At 39.8% G+C, this 20,571-nt stretch overlaps 1 protein-coding gene across 1 annotated transcript in view; it reads right to left on the minus strand.

The window, feature by feature from the left end:
• The window catches only part of CDC16 (cell division cycle 16), a 31,570-nt gene extending 16,912 nt beyond the window's left edge, over window positions 1-14,658 (minus strand). Inside the window, exons 1-12 of the mRNA XM_066380490.1 lie at window positions 14,438-14,658; window positions 11,990-12,044; window positions 11,791-11,888; window positions 10,456-10,494; window positions 9,999-10,139; window positions 8,265-8,424; window positions 7,171-7,262; window positions 6,547-6,680; window positions 5,634-5,713; window positions 4,545-4,594; window positions 2,261-2,334; window positions 555-680 (exon numbers count right to left, since the gene is read on the minus strand). Coding sequence (XP_066236587.1) covers window positions 555-680; window positions 2,261-2,334; window positions 4,545-4,594; window positions 5,634-5,713; window positions 6,547-6,680; window positions 7,171-7,262; window positions 8,265-8,424; window positions 9,999-10,139; window positions 10,456-10,494; window positions 11,791-11,888; window positions 11,990-12,044; window positions 14,438-14,485 — 1,097 coding nt within the window. The 5' untranslated portion in view covers window positions 14,486-14,658. The remainder of the gene's footprint in view (window positions 1-554; window positions 681-2,260; window positions 2,335-4,544; window positions 4,595-5,633; window positions 5,714-6,546; window positions 6,681-7,170; window positions 7,263-8,264; window positions 8,425-9,998; window positions 10,140-10,455; window positions 10,495-11,790; window positions 11,889-11,989; window positions 12,045-14,437) is intronic.
• Window positions 14,659-20,571: the final 5,913 nt, after the last annotated feature.

The raw sequence follows: 20,571 nt of genomic DNA on the forward strand, positions 1-20,571 counted from the left end.
AATTTCACAACTATTAATGAAAGGAGTCCTAAAAGTAAAATATATTTTATATCGATATCAATCTAGAACCCTGGTCAGCAAACCACGGCTCGCGAGCCACATGCGGCTCTTTGGCCCCTTGAGTGTGGCTCTTCCACAAAATACCACGTGCGGGCGCTACCTCGATAAGGAATGTACCTACCTATATCGTCTAAGTTTAAAAAATTTGTCTCTCAAAAGAAATTTCAATCGTTGTACTGCTGATATTTGGCTCTGTTGACTAATGAGTTTGTCAACCACTAATCTAGAACATATAACAAATATAGTCCTATCCTACTATTAAGCCACATCAAATACCTTTTGGATATAAACAGCATCTGCTAGGCAAAAATCACTATACCAGCTTCCTTCTTCCTCAATTTCCATAGTTATTTTATAATCATAAGCTAGTAACAAGATAAAAATAAGATTTGTTTTTGATAGTTTACCAACCAAATGGCAGTGATAGTGATAACAGAAATTTCATTTTGTTAGGAAACATCCCCTCACGCGCCGGGTCAGTCGCTCCGCCATACCCTTTCATCAGCTGCGCTGCTGTGAAGTACGCAGCCATCGCTTGGTCGTGTTCACTCTCCACGGCAAACGAGTGCCCGTATGCTATCCAGGCAGGCCCGTACGTCTTCTCCAGCGTGGTAGCTTTACTAAAATGAGAAATTTCACTCAATTAATATAATTTTTATGCTTAAGTTGTTAATTTTATGTAAGCTGAAGGTTTCAAGAACATTCAAATTAAATAAATGAGCTGTCAATATATTAAACACTAAGGTAACATTTGTGTTAATTCATTTGAACTAAAAGAATGTTTAAAAGTGCAAGCAAAATTTTAAGAAATTTTCGGAGAGGTCCACAACTCCAGTCTAGGTACTATAGTTGAACCCATTAATTCTGCATAGATGGGCAAGGAACAAGGTGCTCTACTTCACAGCCTAGTGGGTAAATGGTGGTAGCAGCAACCATTTAGGGCCTGTTGTGTGTCAGGTACCAGGTCAGATGCCTTATCTGCATCCTCTAATCCTAATAACTTGCAAGATTAATACTGAGGCTGGAAAGACTGACATGCTACAGAAGGTGGTGAGAGATTCACCCTGATTCTATAAAGTGAACTACACAATCTTAAACAGTCTTCATAGTGACCCCTAACAGGAAAGAAAGCAAATATTACAAAACATGGAAAATATAAAGGGTGAGATTCACACTTCTTACCACTTTATTTTCCAAGTTTTCTTTTACCCAAGTGTTCCCTGTTTCATGTAGAGTCCATCACTGAATAAGCATACTAACTCAAAGAAGCACAGCTCAAAGAATAATGATAATACACATCATCTTCCTACTCTAGGAAAAAGCACAAGCCAGGTTTTCTAAATTGCTTAACACAACTAACCTGAGAGCTCTCCTATTTTCTTCCTAGTGCAGGATCCTTTTGTGTCATCTTATCAATTTTCCTAACAATCCTGGGATACTAGTATTATATCATTCCAAATTTTAGAAAAAATTAAATAGAGAAATTAACTTTCCCAAGGGATTATGGCTAGTAAGTGGCAGGACTTGGATTAGAATTCAAGTCTGTGTCCAAAGTATACATATTTCCCTTAGATCCATTATCTATTTTGTTTACATGAAGGAAATTACAAGCATCATTTTATTTTAAATCTTTAGTAATCAATTCTTCACATATAGACATTTTCCTGTACTTGAATAACTGAATAATACTGGTTAAGTATCTTGATTGGGCTGCATGGAGTTCCTTAAACTGAAACCACAGCAGGTCCTCATATAAACCAGTTTACTATGTCAAGAATTCTGTTTTATGACACATTTAGTGATCCCAATCTTATGTAAAGTTTTGTGATTTCACAGCTATTAACAAAAGTCCTAAAAGTAAATGGTTAGTAGTATCTCTGTAATGAAAAACCGAATCTTTCAAACCACTTTATATCATTCTCTATTATTTCACAGTTCTCATTTATAAATAAAAGCTTAAATATATGTTCCTCAAGAACAAGGTCAGCACCACTGATTACTTTTATCTCCCTCATGACAACTTAGAAAGAGCAAGTTTCATAACTGATGCAACTGAACTGAATCTGCCAAAGAAAACATTTTGTTCTTTTACACTGCTTTAAAAATATTTACACTGCTTTAAAAATATTGCATTAAAGCACATGAGTAAGAAACCTCTTACTATAGGTTCACTAGAGTGAGAAAGATAAAAAACTCATACCTGAGATATCTTCTGGCATGTTCATTCTTATGGCCAACCATGAGATAATAGCATCCCACCGCAAACCAAGACACCTACAAAGTTACAAAGTTCAAAGTTTACCATGACCAAGGATCTGAACTTGGAATTAAAATATCTAACATGTAGCCCCTGGCCGGTTGGCTCAGTGGTAGAGCGTCGGCCTAGCGTGCGGAGGACCCGGGTTCGATTCCCGGCCAGGGCACACTGGAGAAGCGCCCATTTGCTTCTCCACCCCTCCGCCGCGCTTTCCTCTCTGTCTCTCTCTTCCCCTCCCGCAGCCAAGGCTCCATTGGAGCAAAGATGGCCCGGGCGCTGGGGATGGCTCCTTGGCCTCTGCCTCAGGCGCTAGAGTGGCTCTGGTCGCAATATGGCGACGCCCAGGATGGGCAGAGCATCCCCCCCTGGTGGGCAGAGCGTCGCCCCCTGGTGGGCGTGCCGGGTGGATCCCGGTCGGGCGCATGCGGGAGTCTGTCTGACTGTCTCTCCCCGTTTCCAGCTTCAGAAAAATGAAAAAAAAAAAAAAAAAAAAAAAAAAATATATATCTAACATGTAGTATTAGGCCAGAGGGTAGGCTAGGTGTTCATTCCACATTCTGCTTCAAGGTAGAAACTTCACTGAGACAGGCTATCTAAGGGTCCTAGATGAAGAGAACCCAATCTGCACAGCTCTTCCTCAAGATGCCTCCAATCCCTTCGCTACAGCACTGAATGAATACAGGATGAGGCCCCTGAACACTGACTTCAAACCAGCCAAAGTCCTGCCTACCACCTGCACTGTGAGTTTTCCCTGGCTCGATGTTGGTTCTACCAGGTTCTATGTTGCTAGCTGACATCTCTGGCACTCGTTTTGTTTTTAATTCATTTTAGAGAAGAGAGAGAATGAGAGAGAGAGAGAGAGGGAGGGAGAGAGAGGGAGAGAAAGGGGGAAGGAGCAGAAAGCATCAACTCCCATATATGCCTTGACCAGACAAGTCCAGGGTTTCAAACAGGCGACCTCAGCGTTCCAGGTTGGCGCTTTATCCACTGCGCCACCACAGGCCAGGCCTGGTTTCACTTCTTTATCAATTATTTTCACACTGGTCTAGGGTGCAGATTCTTGCCTGAGATGAAGACAACAATTCCTGACTTTTGTCTTTAAGAACATAGGTCCGGATCCATTTTTAATTTCTAGGTCTTAATTCTGATTCATGGCAGTTGGAAGATAAGTGATTCAATCAGTGCACAATCTAGTAAGTTACTTTATATATGCAATATGAGAAAGCTACTAAGCAATTATTAATATTACTTATGAGAGGTGGGAGTGTGACTTTGACTTTTTTTTTTTTTAATGAGAGAGAGAGGGGGACAGACAGGGTCAGACAGACAGGAAGGAAGAGAGATAAGAAGCATCAATTCATAGTTGCAGCACCTTAGTTGTTCATTGATTGCTTTCTCATATGTGCCTTGACCAGGGACTCCAGCCAAGTCAATGACCCCTTGCTCAAGCCAGTAACCTTTGGGCTCAAGCTGGCAACCTCAGGTTTTCAAACCTGGGTCCTCTACTGTGCCACCATCTGGTCAGGCAACTTTAAATTTCATTATTTTATTTTTCCATATGTTAAGTATTTTTATTTACTTATTTTTTTTTAGTAAGAGACAGAGATAGAGAGAGGGACAGATAGGGACAGACAGACAGGAAGGGAGAGAGAGAAGCATCACTTTTTCGTTGCAGCACCTTAGTTGTTCAATGATTATTTTCTCATATGTGCCTTGACCAGGGGCCTACAGCTGATCCAGTGACATCTTGTTCAAGCCAGTGACCTTGGGCTTCAAGCCAGCGACCATGAGGTCATGTCTATGATCCCACATTCAAGCTGGTGAGTCTGCGCTCAAGCTGGATGAGCCTGCGCTCAAGCCGGCAACCTCAAGGTTTTGAACCTGGGTCCTCTGCGTCCCAGGCTGATGCTCTATCCACTGTGCCACTGCCTGGTCAGGCTGTTAAGTATTTTTAATAGTAAGATATATAATTTCTATACTCAGAAAAAAATAAAGATTTTTGTTTTAAGTTATGTTTCAATACTAAAAAAATACTTTCATAAATTGAGAAAGTTAATGCTGCTTCTAATAATCATAAACACCAAGAGACTATGCTCCAAACACCTTAAAATAAAACATATCTGTTTTAACTTAAATATAAGCTGTCTAAATACTAGTTAAACATTTTCTTTGTGTTTAAGTAAGAAAGAAACACTGTAAGAAAAGAGAATTGTTTATATTTACTTACAGGGTTGCTAGGATATAAATCCACCAACTTATGAGAAAGATAGAAAAGTTCTACAGAAGGAAAAACGGGAAAAAAAAGAATAAAATTATTCACATCAAATGAATTTTAAGATATGACTTTCCCCTAGTTACAACTCTACAATCACATAAATATTGTTCTCACAGCAATTATTTCATCCATTTCTTTCTTTCTAGATACAAAACTCATCTACCCAATGAACTATAGAAATTCCAGGGGCAGATACCATGGCCGTTTCATGGTATCTCCTCCACCCAACTCCTTAGCTGGTGCCTGACCCCCGAGTGGGCACTGAGTATGTGCAGAGTGACTGGAAAAACGGATGAATGGCACATGATAAAGCACTTCATGGTCCTTAAGAGATTATTTCAAAGCACCTCACCTATCTTAGAAACTCATTCTCCTATTTGAGGGGCATACCATGGACCAGCTCCATCACCCACAACCAATCTTTTTGGACCAAACTCTCAAGTTGATCAAATCAGCCAGATGATTTCCTCTTGAGTAATGTGAGTCCTAGGCATGTCACTATAATGGTTCCTACATGCAGGCTTGAATTCATTAGACCAGGGCAGCTGGAGTGTCTGCATCTCCAACTAGCTGCCAGGAGACATGCTATTGGTCACAGACACCACTTTGAGCAGCAGGGACTTGGAGTGGGGTGGCTGGCTTTTTTTCTTTTTGAAGAAAAGATTTAAGGGCAAATACAGTCCAAACACAACTAAATGTTTCTAAAACGTTAAGAAAACATGAGCAACAAAATCCTCCCCCTTCCAACTTCTAAAAAGTTACTGACTCTTGCCATATCACTTTACTTAAGGATTTTACCAAAAAAAAAGAAAAGAAAACAGCAAAACCGTCTCTTAAATCACAAATTACATTTGAGACATGGAAGGGGGACCAGGGACAAAGAGTGTTCTATTGAGATAACAGAACAGACCACAGGTCTCTTTGATAAGCAGCTCTTCTCCCAGTTATTACTCTGACTGTAGAACCCTGTATGTTCTCTGCAATCTCAATTACCCAGGACTCGTGAGGCAAAATTGGACAAGTTAACAGAAAATTTCTTACCATTTGCTTTATTTAGCTCCACAAGCGTCCCTATATGAACAGGTAAACAATTTGCATGGAAAGGATCTTTTTCCATTACTCTGAAAGTTAAAGCAACACATTACTACCTCAGAAACAGCACCCATTATAATTACCCATTTTAAGTAATCATTACAACATTATGTGCAATATTGTGGGTCATAATATTTTTCTTTTACTTTCTTAATACCATTATCTCAGGCCGGTCCAATTAAGGCAATGATTAGGTTATAAGTGAAAAGGAAAATTCTGGCTTGTTTGAAAGAAATAAAAATAAACATCACATACATTTACTTTAAATCAACAGAATTGAGACATAAAATAAGTAGTCCAATTATTAAGAAGGATCAAAAATAATGTGAAATGTAAAATAGAACCAAGTATTTAGCAATTAAAATTACTGTGAATTCAAGGATTTAAGCAACCTTAAAGATTCTATTTAATCTACTAAATAGTATACGTAATTTAGCTAAAGGACAAGTTTGAGCTATGTACACTGGAAAACTGGTGAGGGGTAAGATGGCTCGTCTAGTCCGTGAGCCTGACCAAGCCCCTAGAGTATCTCCAGATTTTATTAGTCCCTAACAGAAAAAAGAAAGGATTTTATAAAATTATGTGCCAGAATGGCATTTTCAAACTTGCAGTTTGTCAAAGACTGAAACGAGGGACCTATACACTCCTGAGTTAATGAAATAACCCTAAAAATGTGTATAAACCTTTGTCTATAAATGCTCTTTTGAAACAGCACCTGCTTTGGTACTCTGCAGAATGGTAAAGGCAACTTAAGTAAGTATCAGTTAGTTCAAGATTACTCAGAAAGCATGTGACAAGCATTTCTTAGGCGAAATGGACGGAACTCTTATGTTGGTACACAAAAATGAGTAGATATACTTACACAGACGTAAGCTTGTAGCACATTTTAAAATCACAGTTATAATAATGTCTTTCAGCTAAAGACACTACCACATCCAGATTCTCTTGCAAACCATCTACAGACTCGGGGATGACAGTTTCACTTGGTTTATTATACTGAAACAGAGGAAGGTAAACATAAACTCAGTGAGCTATACTAAATCAAAAGGCAGAACTTGACCCATGTTTCAAGGATTTACATAAGGACAAGTGTGAGTCTCTGGAAATATTTTTAATTTCAAGACTCATCAGGACTCCTCTCAATGAGTTTAATTCTCTTCGCAATTTTACCACAGAACTTCATGGTAGAAGGCATTTTACAAAGTAAAAACTCAGGACGCATAAGAAAAATATCCTCTTCATGCAGTGCCATTCCATTTATTTCACATTTCAATCTTCTAGTATAAGGAATCCCTGGGAGGCAGACAGTTGTTTTGGGAAGCTTTTTAAGGAATCATATCATATGTTTTAAGTAATCTAAATTTATTCTTGAAAATGTGCTAAATTAATAAAAATTAATTTCTAAAAATTTAGTAAAAGAATAGAGGATATCTTAAGTGAAAAAAATAAGACACATAATACAAATACTAAATGTATTTTTACTTACCTTTTTTAATTTGTTCTCAAATAGAAAATGTAGCAATTCCTGTTCTTCAGTACAGAGCTTGCTAAGAGGTAGTGATTCAAGAAGTTCTTTCTCTTAAAAACATTAATTAAAAAAAAAAATGTCCTTACAATATTTATGTGGGGAAGAATCAGCAATGAAAAATATTCTTCTATCATTCTTGTCTAAGAACTCAAACTCAAAAAAGAAAACAGCAAGATCCAAGTGTACTAGAGAAAGCTTAGAGAGCTTCCAGGCCCAGGTGGTGAGAACTACCTGCAGGGCTATGCCATGAAGACTTCAGGTGATCCTGGTCGGCACCACACTGATGGAACACCAGGCCCGTTTCCCAGCCTCAGCACTACTGCACTGTGTGCGGGTAATTCTGTTGTGTTGGCTGTCCTACGCACCACGGGATATATAGCAGTATCTGGCCTCTACTCACTAGCAAAGCAGTGGCAACCTCCCAACCTCCCTATTCCCAAGTTACGTCAATCAAAAATGTCTCCAGATATTGTTCAATGTCCCTGATGAGGCAAAATCATCCTGTTTGAAAACCGCTGCACTAGGCTAATTTATATTTGAATCTCATTAATATAATATCCCCACTTTATTTTGTTTCTCTTGTTTATCCATCTCATATCACTGCCAATATTCTAGGTCAACGGTTCTCAGAATCTATTGTAACTTAGGATCATCTGGGAGCTTTTAACCACACCAGAGCCTCCCCAACAGAGATTCTGATTCAACTGGTCTAGAGTTGGGACCTGCACACTGAAGTTTTTAAAGCTCCTAGGGAATGTAAAGTGCAGTCAGGCTGAAAGTCACATAACCAGATATTGAAATCTTGATTTATACTACCTCTTATCACTTCTTAAAATAATGGCCTCATTACAACACAATCCCTAAAGATCCTGACTGCAACAGGTACTGCACAAAATTGTATTCTGTAATAGCTTCATATTTGAAGACATTAAAGAATAGGTCCACTTAAATCTAAATCTGTACATAGGCTGCTCTTGATTCTACAGATTTCAGAGGAATAAAAACAATGAATATCAATTGTGTGAAACATAAAAACACCTGAGTTTCCAAACCTTCTTGGGCTGTCAACATGTGGTGTGACGTCAAAAGATCAAAAGCTTCAAAACAGTAGACATCAAGCTTCAAAGCTTCTTTATAGCTATAGGTAGCTAGGGTTCGGTTATCTAGAGCATCGTAGATTTTCCCTCGTAAGAGACAAATAGAACTCTTTATCTGTTGGAAAAATGATGAGTTACATACTAAGTCAATACTTTCAAAATTGATTTATCAAAAAATTTTATGTAATCTGAAAGCTGAGACATTTTTTAACATCTAACGGGGATTGTCAATCGCACTGTCATAGTATAAATAGAAACATGGGGGCAAACAGAACTTCTCTAACCTATCTTCCCTAGGCTCTCCTTACTCCAACAAATCTTCAGAGTGCACATGTCACTGCTACTTTTCTCATTACTTGTTCTGTCTCAAGTAGGGTAATAATTTAGAGACAGCAAACAGTACACATATATTTAATCAAACCTGAATACAGTTTGACAGACCTCAATGAAAGGATCTTTAAAAATAATAGAAAACTGGCAGCAATGCAGCACGGTGGTTGGGAGCATGGCTTTCTGGAATTGGATAGACCTGAGTTCAAATCCTGCTGACACTTACTAGTGACCTTGGACAAGTGATATAAGCTCTCTTGGCCTCAGTTTCCTTTTCTCATCTAAATTACAGGGCTCTGCGAGGAGTAGAGGTGATATTCTCTGTACAGCTAGCACATGGTAAGATGGTAACATAGTAGTGACCTCACTATTTTCATTAACAACAGAATATAGAAATCTGATTGGTGTTCCAGACTCCAAATCTCAAGAAACATATAACTAAGCTTAAAGATGATCCATAGAAGGGAAGCTAAAATTGGTAAAGGAATGAAGACCATTCATCATGAAATCAAAATACTGGAACCCCTTATGAGAGAATCTTAGATCTATGCAGTATCCAATGAGTTGTTAAAAAAAAAGTTATTTTATAAAATAAATAATAATACATTTCAAATAAATCATGTATTTCTTAGCATGGAAGTTAATGGATAAGAGGTCCAAAAATAATAGTACCACCAAGCTCCCTCATAAATGCATTTCTTAGCAGAAAAATGAATGTGAACTTCTTAGCACAAAAATTAATAGACAAACAGTGAAAAAAAAAAAAGCAAGAAAGAAAAACACCTAAAAATGCATAGTATTCCTATGTTTTTTAGGTGAAAGTAACCAAGTTCCTTAGTAAATGTAATAAAAAAAATAACTGGAAAAATGGGGGAATTGATGGGTTACAACTAAACAGTCCAGGGTTTCTTTCTGGAGTAAGGACAGTGTTCTAAAATTGACTGTGGGGAGGGGGGGACAACTCTGTGAATATATCAAAAGCCAAACAACTCTACACTTTCATAAACAGTAACACCAAACCACTCCCTGGAAAGAAACAATCTAAGGTAATTAAAGTTTTGGGGGGAAGGAACAAACGGTGCTTAAACACAGTAAGGGTTAGGTTATAAGGCATGAAGTATGAGAAGGAAGATCTCAAGTTAGCCTATTTCAGATCCATGCATGTGAGAACATAATTACAGCTTCCAACTGATGGCTCAGAAATGTCTGGAATCTTCTTGGGGTTTGGTGCTCAAATTAAAGAACTTAATTTTTTAACATGGTTTGTACTCAAGTAAAAGATAATGATTGATGCTTGCCATGTTGTGCTGGTAATTCTTATTGATGGTACTGAAGCATGCTTATTACAGTCCTACTTACCGAGGACTGGGACATCTCCCAGTCGTTGGAGGGGTCTTTCAAGCTACTTTCCTCCTTTAAGTACTTCTCAAATAATCGTTTGTTGATTGGCTCCTCCATATCAAGAATATCGAGCGCCTGCTGATACTCTTTCGCAGCATACTAGGTAGAAAACAGAAATACTGCTCATCAGTCATGCTTTCAAACATTAGATAGAGACACAAATACTACAGACTTTAAAAGGGTGTTATCCCACTCATTGCTTACATTTAAAATGTCTAAAGTAGAAATTTCTTCATACATGTAATTGGAGAATCAATATTTTATAGCAAACAAATATTAAAGAAAAAATCATTTCCTCAAAAAATATTAATTTGCCAAACTCTATCATAAGAATTCTCACATATATGTGAGGAATGTACAACATTCACATAATTACACTTTTGTCAAATAAAACGGAAACTGAGAGCATACTTACATGGCATCTAGCTGCAAGGTAGCGGCATGATTCATACAGCTAGGAAATAAATTAATCTGTTAAAATAGTGGTCAAGATAAATATGCATCTTCACGCTAAAAGAAAACTATGAAGATGAAATAAAGAAAGCTATTTTCAGAACTACTCCTTCTACTCCTTTTTTTTTTTATGTGAGAGGAGGGGAGATAGTAAGACAGACTCCTGCATGTGCCCCAACCAGGATCCACCCAGCAACCCACCTGGGGCCAGTGTTTGAATCAATTGAGCTCTTTTTAGCTCCTGTGGCTGATGCCCTTGGACTGACTGAGCCACTGGCTGTGGGAGGGGAAGAAGGAGTGTGAGTAGCTCCTGTGGCTGATGCCCTTGGACTGACTGAGCCACTGGCTGTGGGAGGGGAAGAAGGAGTGTGAGGGGGAGAGAAGCAGAGGGTCGCTTCTCACGTGTGCCCTGACTGGGAATCAAACCCGGGACATCCGCACATCAGGCCAATGTTCTCTTCACTAAGCCAACCAGCCAGGATCTCCTTTTCCTCTTGCAGAGAAAATAAAAGCCAGTCTTTTCAACCCATAGTCATCACAAACCTACTGTTTACTAGGCAATGAGGACTCATAAAGGAGTGAGGACCAGCCTCTAGGAGTGAGGACCTGCGGGGGGCACAGAGTTTCTTTCACAAACTATAAAAGAAGGCCGTAAAGTACTAGCCCCTGAAGGAAACATCTGCGGGGGAGAGGCTAAGTGAGGAGTTGGTCAGCACTGCAGGCACGGAGTCTGAGTAACTGCCACAAGTCTAAGGAAGTACAAGTAGTCAGCATGCCTTGAGTATGTGTCACATGTCCCGATGGTGATGGGAGGTGGGAAGCAGACTGGCAAGAAGTCATAAAGGACCCTGGGAGTCTATTAAAGCGTCTGATTTTATCCTGTAGGAAACTGGAAGTCCCTGAGTGATACTGTGAGTGACATAAGCAGATCTGTATTTCAGGAAGACCACCCCTGGGATAGTTTAAATGATGAAGGAGACAGGGAAGGTGGGAAGCGGGAAAGATGTTACTGGAGAAAAGAGACAAAAACAACAAAACAAACAAATGAAAGGCCCAACACATATGAGCGGTAATGAGATAGAAAGGAATGCCCATACTTCAGAAGTATTTAGGGAATAGGATTTTCAAAACTTGGTGACTAGAGATGGGAGGGGAAAACAAGGCGACTGAGATTAGGAATAGAAAAATCAAATCCTTTTAAATAATTTTGATTTCAATAAAACATACACCTATAATACCAATCTAATGATGGTTTTAAAAAGCTTTGGAAAGCTTTAAAGTTCATACAATCGCTTACTTTGTCCAGCTTTCGTGACCGAAGCGCATGAGCTGCTCTGTGATACTGTGCTGTCAGGTAAAGGCACTGAGCCAACCAGTAGATGTCCTGGGGTTCCTCTGGAGGCAAAAATTACACCAATGGTCAGAGGTGCAAAGCAAAATAGAAAGATGTTTTAAAGACAGAAATCAGAAAAAAAAAATTAGAATTTGTCACTTACCATGAGAGAGTGAAGCTACTTTATCTGCCCAAAATAGAGCACTTTGATACTGTTGCTGTATTTAAAAAAGAAAAGGTGGTAATTGCTCTATTATTTCAACTGTTAAACAGATATCTACTATTATTAGAATGCTATATAATCAGTCAACATCTTAATACAATAATTTTTTTACATGTATTGGGTCTATCAATCTTATTTTTATCTTCTATCTCAGCTAGGTGAGTTGTCGTTCAATAAAAAAAAACTATTGTAAGATCAATGATATATACAGTTCAAGAAGCAGTTTATTTTTTTAAACGTATACATTGCAAAAAGGTATTAGCAGGTAGTAGCATAAAACAGATCAATGGAATAGGGAGCCCAGAATTAAATCCTCACTTATATGGTCAATTAAAGGAGGCAAGAATATACAATGGGGTAAAGATGGTCTCTTCAGTAAGCGGTTTAGTAAAAATGGACAGATACATGTAAAAAAATAAAATCAAACCATATATTTATACAAAAATAAACTCAAAATGAATTAAATATAAGGCCTTAAATGTAAGGCCTAAAAGCAAACAGGCAATAAACTCTTTGACATCACTCTTAGTAATATGTTTATGGATATGTCTTGAGCAAGGGCAACAAAAAGAAAAACAAAATGGGACTACATAAAAATAGTTTTTGCACAAATAGTGAAGGAAAACACCAACAAAATGAAAAGACAATCTACTGATTTGGAGAATATATTCATAAATGATACATCTGATAAGGGGTTAATATCCAAAATAACCTACAGAACTGTACAACCTAACACCAAAAACAAACAATCCGATTTAAAAATGGGCAGAGGACATGAATAGACACTTCTCAACAGAGGACATCCAAATCCCTAACAGACATATGAAAAGATGCTCAACATCACTAATCATCAGGGAAATGCAAATTAAAATCAAAATGAGAGAGCACCTCATACCGATCAGAATGGCTACCAAATAAATCAACAAGTGCTGGTGAGAATGTGGAGAAAAGGGAATCCTCATGCACTGTTGGTGAGATTGCAAATTGGTGCAGCCACTATGAAAAACAGTATGGAGTTTCCTCAAAAAATTAAATATAGAACTATCTTATCACCCAGCAATTCTACTTCTGGGTATTATCCAAAGAAAACCAAAACCCTAATTCAAAAAGATATATGCACTTCTATGATCACTGCAGGATTGTTTACAATAGCTCAAGATACAGAAGCAACCTAGCATCCATCAGTAGATGAATGCATGAAGATATATTGCCATTTGCAACAATATGTCAGGGCCCAGAGGGTATGATGTTAAATGAAGAGAGTCAGACAAAGACAAGCAAATGTCATATTTTACTTATAAATGGAATCTAAAAGAAAAAACAAATGAATAAACAAAACAGAAACAGACCCATAGATACAGAGAACAAGCTGATTGCTGTCATAAGAGAGGAGGGTAAGGGGTTGGGGAGAAAATAAAGTTTTAAAAACAGAGAAAATAGTATCAGCAGGCATCGAAAACAGTAGACAATTTAAATGATTATTTTGCAGTATCTAGTCATAAGCAGTGGTTCTCAATTTTTCCATAATCTTTGCCTCAGTCCTCCTGGATGCAAACTGCTGCCAATCTGGAAGGAGGAATGCTTAAGCTGGTAACAAATCTGCCCAAAGTGAGTTTGCAAGGGTGGAAACCAGGCCTCTCATTCTCCACTGCATCCCCAGTGCCAAAGAAAAAGTGCTCAGGAAGCATTGTTCAACAGGCTTATGGTAAACCAATATTAAAGCCCTCCAAAGCACTGCAAACATTTGGCAGCATCGTTTCACAACCAATTCTGAACATCTCACTTTGAACATGCTCTTCTCTCCCTTCCTTGGTTTCCAATTTATTGGGAGAGCATACATTTTACTAAAACATCTTAGATTGAACTGATGCTGATTTCTGGAGACACTTCTTTCCTTAAAACACTGTTTGCTGTTCACTGAAGGCCAATGCAGGGAACACTGATGCAGTTTAAAGTACGGATTTGAGACAAGCTTGTTTGTATCTTTATTCACTTAAATTCGGCCAAATAAAGAAGGACAGCTTCTCGACATTTTCTATCAGCTACCTAAATTCAAAAGCCACCCTGCAATTTTCCTTCTAAAATAATTCAACTTCCACTTAGCAGTATGTCTGTACTGAGCACATACTGTGTGCCTAGGAGTTAGGTCGCCTGCAGAGAGGGACCTTAAGTACAAGGAAGGCCACCCTAAGTTTAGATGGCTTTCATTTTCAGTGTTCCTCCTCCAGGCTGCAGAGCAGTCTGGGGGCTGGATCCCGCCCATCCGGTGCTTTACCCTAACGCCCAGGCCTGGCCGGGCCAAGCAGCACCAAACCCCTCACCGCTGTTACCCCTTTGGACAAGGGATCACGAATCCCGGGCCCCAGTTCCCCGAGTCGGGCTGCCCACCTGGTCCAGGTACTGCCGGACGCGCTTCCGCAGCCGCTCCAGGTTCATGGCCGCGCGGCCAGGTGTCCGGCCGAACACCCTCGCCGCCCAGGCGCGCACCCTTCCCCACGCTGCCCGCAGAGCAGATCCGTACCCCAACCCCGATTTGCGAACGCCCAGAGACCCAACAGAACTACTCCTGTCCGCGATGTAGCGGACCCGGTTCTTCCGCTCCCGGTCAGGCCTCGTCCCGGAAGTTCTCCGCAAACGCGTCCCCTCCGGCGTCGGGAACTGGGTTCCCGCCGTTGGTTCCGAGGCGCGCTCTTGGCTCTTGGGTGGCTGAGATTCGTGAGTGGCCCTGGACGCCTTTTCTTCTGACCCAAGTGCCCTGGTAGGACGCAGCCTCTGTCCCTGCATCGGGGACTCATGAACTCATTCTCGATGGGGCGCGGGCACCCAGAGTCTAGGCATGTTTGGAGTTCAGCTCCTTTTCCCTCATGTTGGGCGAGGTCCTCGTTTTTTTCTCATGTGTAAAAGTAAGGAGACCCACCTCAGAGGCTGGTTGTGAGGATTAAATGAGCACACACACCAAGTCCTGGCACGTGATGTATAAACTTTTACTGTTATCATCACACCCTGGTGTCTGTTTCAGATTGTCTTTTGGCAAACAAACCCGAAAGGCTCATTCTTCAACCTCAGGTAAAGAACACTGTGATCAAAAACAAGTAAAAACAGCCTGACCTGTGGTGGTGCAGTGGATAAAGCGTCGACCTGGAACACTGAGGTTGCCGGTTCGAAACCCTGGGCTTGCCCAGTCAAGGCACATAGGGGGAGTTGATGCCTCCTGCTCCTTCCCCCTCCCCCTTCTCTAAAATGAATAAATAAAACCTAAAAAAAAAAAAAAAAAAAACCCAAGTAAAAACAAAACAAAAAGATCAAGTAAAACTTAGAATCCATACAATGGAATATTATTCAGTGGCAAAAATGAATTAAGTGTTGACACACAATGCAACAAGTAATATGCTTAATGAAAGAAGCCAGTCACAAGTGACCACATATTGCATGATTCCATTGACAAAGGTTAACTCATCCATCAAACACTACTCAGGCACTCTCATCAGAAAAAAAGATGAACTCTTCCTCAACTAGGCCTGAATTTTGGACTTTCATGTTCCTTTATAAGTCATTGTCCAATTTTAGCAAAAATTCTGTCTATTTAGCCAGAATCCACCTCCCATATATGACCAAATTCCTCACTCCCTCCATCCCCCAGGTGATGTCTGATCACCCTGGCCTGACTTCAGCAAGAATCCTGTTAGTTAAGTTTAGAGCGAATCTGAGGGCAAATACCAAGGGAAATAAATAGAATGTCCTCTATTAGTCAAACCACCCTTGAATTTGTAAACATTTGGCAGAGTTCTAATTTTGTTTCCTATAATGTACAATCACTACCTAAAATGGGTCTCACTGGGCTCATGTCAAAGTGTTTGCAGGACTGTTTTCCTCCTAGAGGCTCTGGGGAAGAATACAATTCCTTGCCTTTTCCAGCTTCTAGAGGCCACCAGCATTCCTTGGCTAATGGCTTCTTCCTCCATCTTCAATGCCAGCAGAATAGCATCTTCAAATCTCTCTGACTCTGACCCTTCCTCCTGCCTCTCTCTTTCACTTATGAGGGTATTATGATTACATTGTACCCACACAAAAAAAAAAAAAAAAAAAACCAAACCAGGATGATCGCTTCATTTAAAATCTTTAACTTAATCACATCTGCACAGTACTTTTTGACATTTGAGGTAACATATTCATAAGTTCAGGAATTAGGTGAGAATACCTTAAGGGTTGTTATTCTGGCCACCAGATTACCTAACCAAGTCAGCCACCCAAAGGCATGCCTTTATTACAGCAAGGTAAAAAAATATATATAGATGGATCAGAGAAAATTCACCCTTCTGACTAGAAGTCAATTCAAAGTATATGGACTATCTTTTCCAGGACCACCTCTTCTTTCCAACACTGTAGCCAAGTGATTTACCCACTCCCATTGGACGGTAACCATGGCATGGGGATGGCAGACCTCTAAAATGCAGCTAGGGGCAGAAGAGTAATAAAAAGTCAAGGCCAAGGAAGCCCACCAGAGAGGAAGCAACAAGCGTGCTGTTCAGTGAGAAAGGGGGCACTGGAGTTAGACTGTCTTGGTTCAGATTCGGGGCAAGTTTCTCAACCTCTCTGTGGGTCATTTTCCTCATTTGTAAAATGGGGATGATAATAGCTCCTACTTTGTAAGACTGATGCATATAAGGACTCAGTGAGATAATTCATGTAAAGTGCTTATAATAATGCTGACCATATGATTGTAAGTCATACAGGGTGGGGCAAAAGTAGGTCTAAAGTTGTGAATTTGTGAAACAAAGAGTTTACTCTTGTTTTATTATTTATTAATTATTGTATTATTTTACATATGAACAACTGTAAACCTACTTTTGTTCCATCCTATATGTATATCAGTATATATTGCATTGTTTTTTTGTTAAATTATATTTCTTTTTAATTTAAATCATTGTTTGTTTTTCAATTACAGTTGATGTACAATATTATATTAATTTCAGGAGTAAACCCCAGTGATTAGACATTATATAGTTTAAAACATGATCATCCTGATAAATCTCATTCCCATCTGACACCATACATAGTTGTTAGAATATTATTGACTATATTCCCTATGCTGTACTTTACATCCCATGACTATTCTGTAAAAACCACTTTGTACTTCTTAATCCTTTCACTTAATCACCCATCTCCCAACCCCCCTCCCATCTGACAATGGTCAAAATGTTTTCTGTATCTATGAGTCTGCTTCCATTTGCTCGTTCATTTATTGTGTTTTTTAGACTCAATTGTTAATAAAAATGTATTTATGCCACTTCATTGTTCATATTTTTTATCTTTTTTTTCTTCTACTTAATAAGACCCTTTAATATTTCTTTAATACTGGTTTGGTGGTGATGAACTCCTATAGCTTTTCCTTGTCTGGGAAGCTCTTTATCTGTCCTTCAATTCTAAATGATAGCTCTACTGGGTACAGTAATCTTGGTTGTAGGTTCTTGCTTTTCATCACATTGAATATTTCTTGTTAATCCCTTCTGGCTTGCAAAATTTCTGTTAAAGAATCATCTGACAGTCTTATGAGAACTTCCTTGCAGGTAAACTGGCTAGGTGGCACTTTGATGTAGTCTGAAGCTCTCCACCAGGTGTGCTGGCTGTGGGGACTCCTGAGAGTTATAGGCCAATGTCAGCCACCACTTATGTTCTGCTACTGACATGAGCTACACAGCAATCTGCAGATGGCTGTTACTTGTGCTAGGTTGGAGGTGCTCAGGTGAGGCCATGCTGTGACCCAAGGCAGGCTGCAGGTAATGCCAGTCCTGAGGCCACTTACCATAAAGGGTTTAGGAAAGTCTGAAATATGAGCCAATACAGGCCATTTTTATGGAAAAGCCACTGGAAACAGCTTGGGTGGGTCCACAGGTTATGTAGCAATGGGTTCTCAGGGAATTATGAGGTTGGGCCAAACAGTGTGAGCCTGGTTGATAAAGACTCAAATATGGTGCTTACCTACTGGCCCTGGGGGAAAGGGGACTCAGAAAAGGAACAACGGCTTCTGCCAGCATTTTTGTCTGACAGAAAACTGCCCCAGCTCTCACCCTGATGCCAGGTGTTCCTCTCTATATGTCCCTGGTGCCTTTTGAGCTGCTGCCCAAGTACTGGAGCTCAGAAGGAGTGAGTACACATAAGTCTGTGCATGAGCACTTTAAGAGGAACTGCTTGAGACTCCAGCAGCCCACCGTCTTATTCAGCCACAATTCCTGCTGGTTTTGACAGAAGTTTTGGTGACTTCTCTTCCTGGCACTGGAGACCTGGGCTGGAGGGCATGGTGTGGGCTAGGACCCCTTGCTCCTCAGGTGGGACCTCTGCAGCTGAGATATCCCTCTCAATGTTTATCTGACACACTGAGTGTGAGACCAGCCCATTCAGCATCTCTTCCCCTCCTCCCAGTCTCGAAGTGGCTTTTTTCAATCCCTAGTTATAGGACTTTCACGCCACTAGATTTCAGCTGGTTCTGAATGATAGTTGTTCTGTAGTTCAACTGTAATTTTGATGTGGTTGTGGAAGGATGCAAACACCACATTTACCTGCATTGCCATCTTGACCAGAAGTACCTACATTATATTATTAAATGGCACTTATCAGTATTGATAGTAATAGTAAAAGTTTGCTAACAAGTCTGAGAGACACAAACTAGCAGCATGGATATCTGTCTTAGCCATTTCTCAGTGTCCGTCTCAAAATTAGATCATTTGTTCCTGTTTCATTTGAGGTCTCTGTGCCAACACTTCTTGTTTACCTCCTGGCTTGCTCGACTGTATGGAATAGCTATAAAGCAGATTGCCAAACAAAGTTTCTAGGACCTCAGATAGGCCTGACACTGCTCTATTGTGGTAAGGCTTGCCAGGTAATTTGTCATACCTGATTTCATGCGTAGAGTTTTTACCGAACATTTTTGTTAACATATATGTCCTAGTTAAAGTGACAAAGTTGAGCCTGACCTGTGGTGGCGAGGTGGAGAAAGCATTCAACCTGCAACGCTGAGGTTTGCCTGGTCAAGGCACATATGGGAGCTGATGCTTCCTGCTCCTTTCCCTTCTCTCTCTCTTTCTCTCTCTCCTCTTTTTCTAAAATAAATAAATAAAATAATAATAGTAAAAAAATATTTAAAAATAAAGTGACAAAGTTGAGATGAGTAATTAATAAAATCACAGATATAGCCTAAAATAGTCTTCCATCAAACTCATTTATAAAAAGACAAAATAAAATAGTGAATTTAGTTTGAATTACAAGCCCTTAGTAACTGCATCATGTTGACATGACCCAGATGTGCTTGAGGTTCATACATCTTTTATTTCATTCTCTGCAGCTCTCCAAATGTCTTCATGTCTTAAAAGCTTTGCTGCAAAAGGATTTAATAAAGTAAACACATACCCTTGAGAGTAAAAATAACTTTTTTTCCCAGTTTGTTCTTTTCTGCTCTTGAGGGCAGTTCCAGAATCCTCTCCACTGCACTCGAAACAAGATGATTCTTGTGACATTTGACTATCTGAAGAATCTAAACCTTGGAATATTTCATTTCAAAGTCCCAGCAATCTTTAGGTAATATCCGATATCCATGTGAGACTTCTCCCTTTTCAGAATACCTTCCCATGTAGCTTGTCACCCACCTCACACCATCCTGTGTTGTGGTGGCATCAGCTCTATTGTTTAGGATGGGCTCTGATCTCAGGGGTGTGCCGAGACTCAGCCCCAGGCGGCTGACTCATGCTGAATCTCGTGCTTTCTCAGGTCATCCCACAGAAGGGTCATGCAGGGTTCTGGGCAAATAGTCATCTCTGAATCTTTGGAGTATTGCCAGTTGCTTGCTTGTGTGACCCTGTGTTCACTAGTGCACTAGAAAACTGATTACTTCTTCATTTTGCCTGGCCTCTTACAGTTGAGTGTGTGTGGTATATTAATTTGAGCATATTTCCATTATGGAATACTATTGGTTTATATCTTATATATTGATTTATTCAGTTGGTTAAAATTAGGGCATGTGATTTAGGGACATTTCCATGTCAGTGGGAATCACAGCTAACTTGTTCCCAGGGGCTTTACAGGAACACCGGTGTCGATGTAAGAAACATCCAAACCAGTAGAGAATGTTTATGAATTTATTTGCGCTGAACTGATGATGACCATTGCCAGGGAGCAAAATCTCAACACATTGAGAAAATGCTCCAGAGAATGACAGTTTGGCAGCGCATTTTATACATGATTATCAAAGGAGTAGATGTAAAGAGGATTATGTGAAATTTATTGATGGTAGATTAAGGGGGCTGGAGAAAGCAAAGAGGGGAAATGTCTGGGACTGGGAAAACAGCAAAATAGAAAAGGCGTACTTCTTTTACATTGGTGAGTCCAGGATAGTTAACAATGACCATTTACAGCAGTGGTCCCCAACCTTTTTTGGGCCATGGAACAGTTTAATGTCAGAAAATATTTCCACAGACTGGCCTTTAGGGTGGGACGGATAAATGTATCACGTGACCGAGACAAGCGTCAAG

The sequence above is a fragment of the Saccopteryx leptura genome, chromosome 4 (genome assembly GCF_036850995.1).
Source record: "Saccopteryx leptura isolate mSacLep1 chromosome 4, mSacLep1_pri_phased_curated, whole genome shotgun sequence".
NCBI lineage: Eukaryota > Metazoa > Chordata > Mammalia > Chiroptera > Emballonuridae > Saccopteryx > Saccopteryx leptura.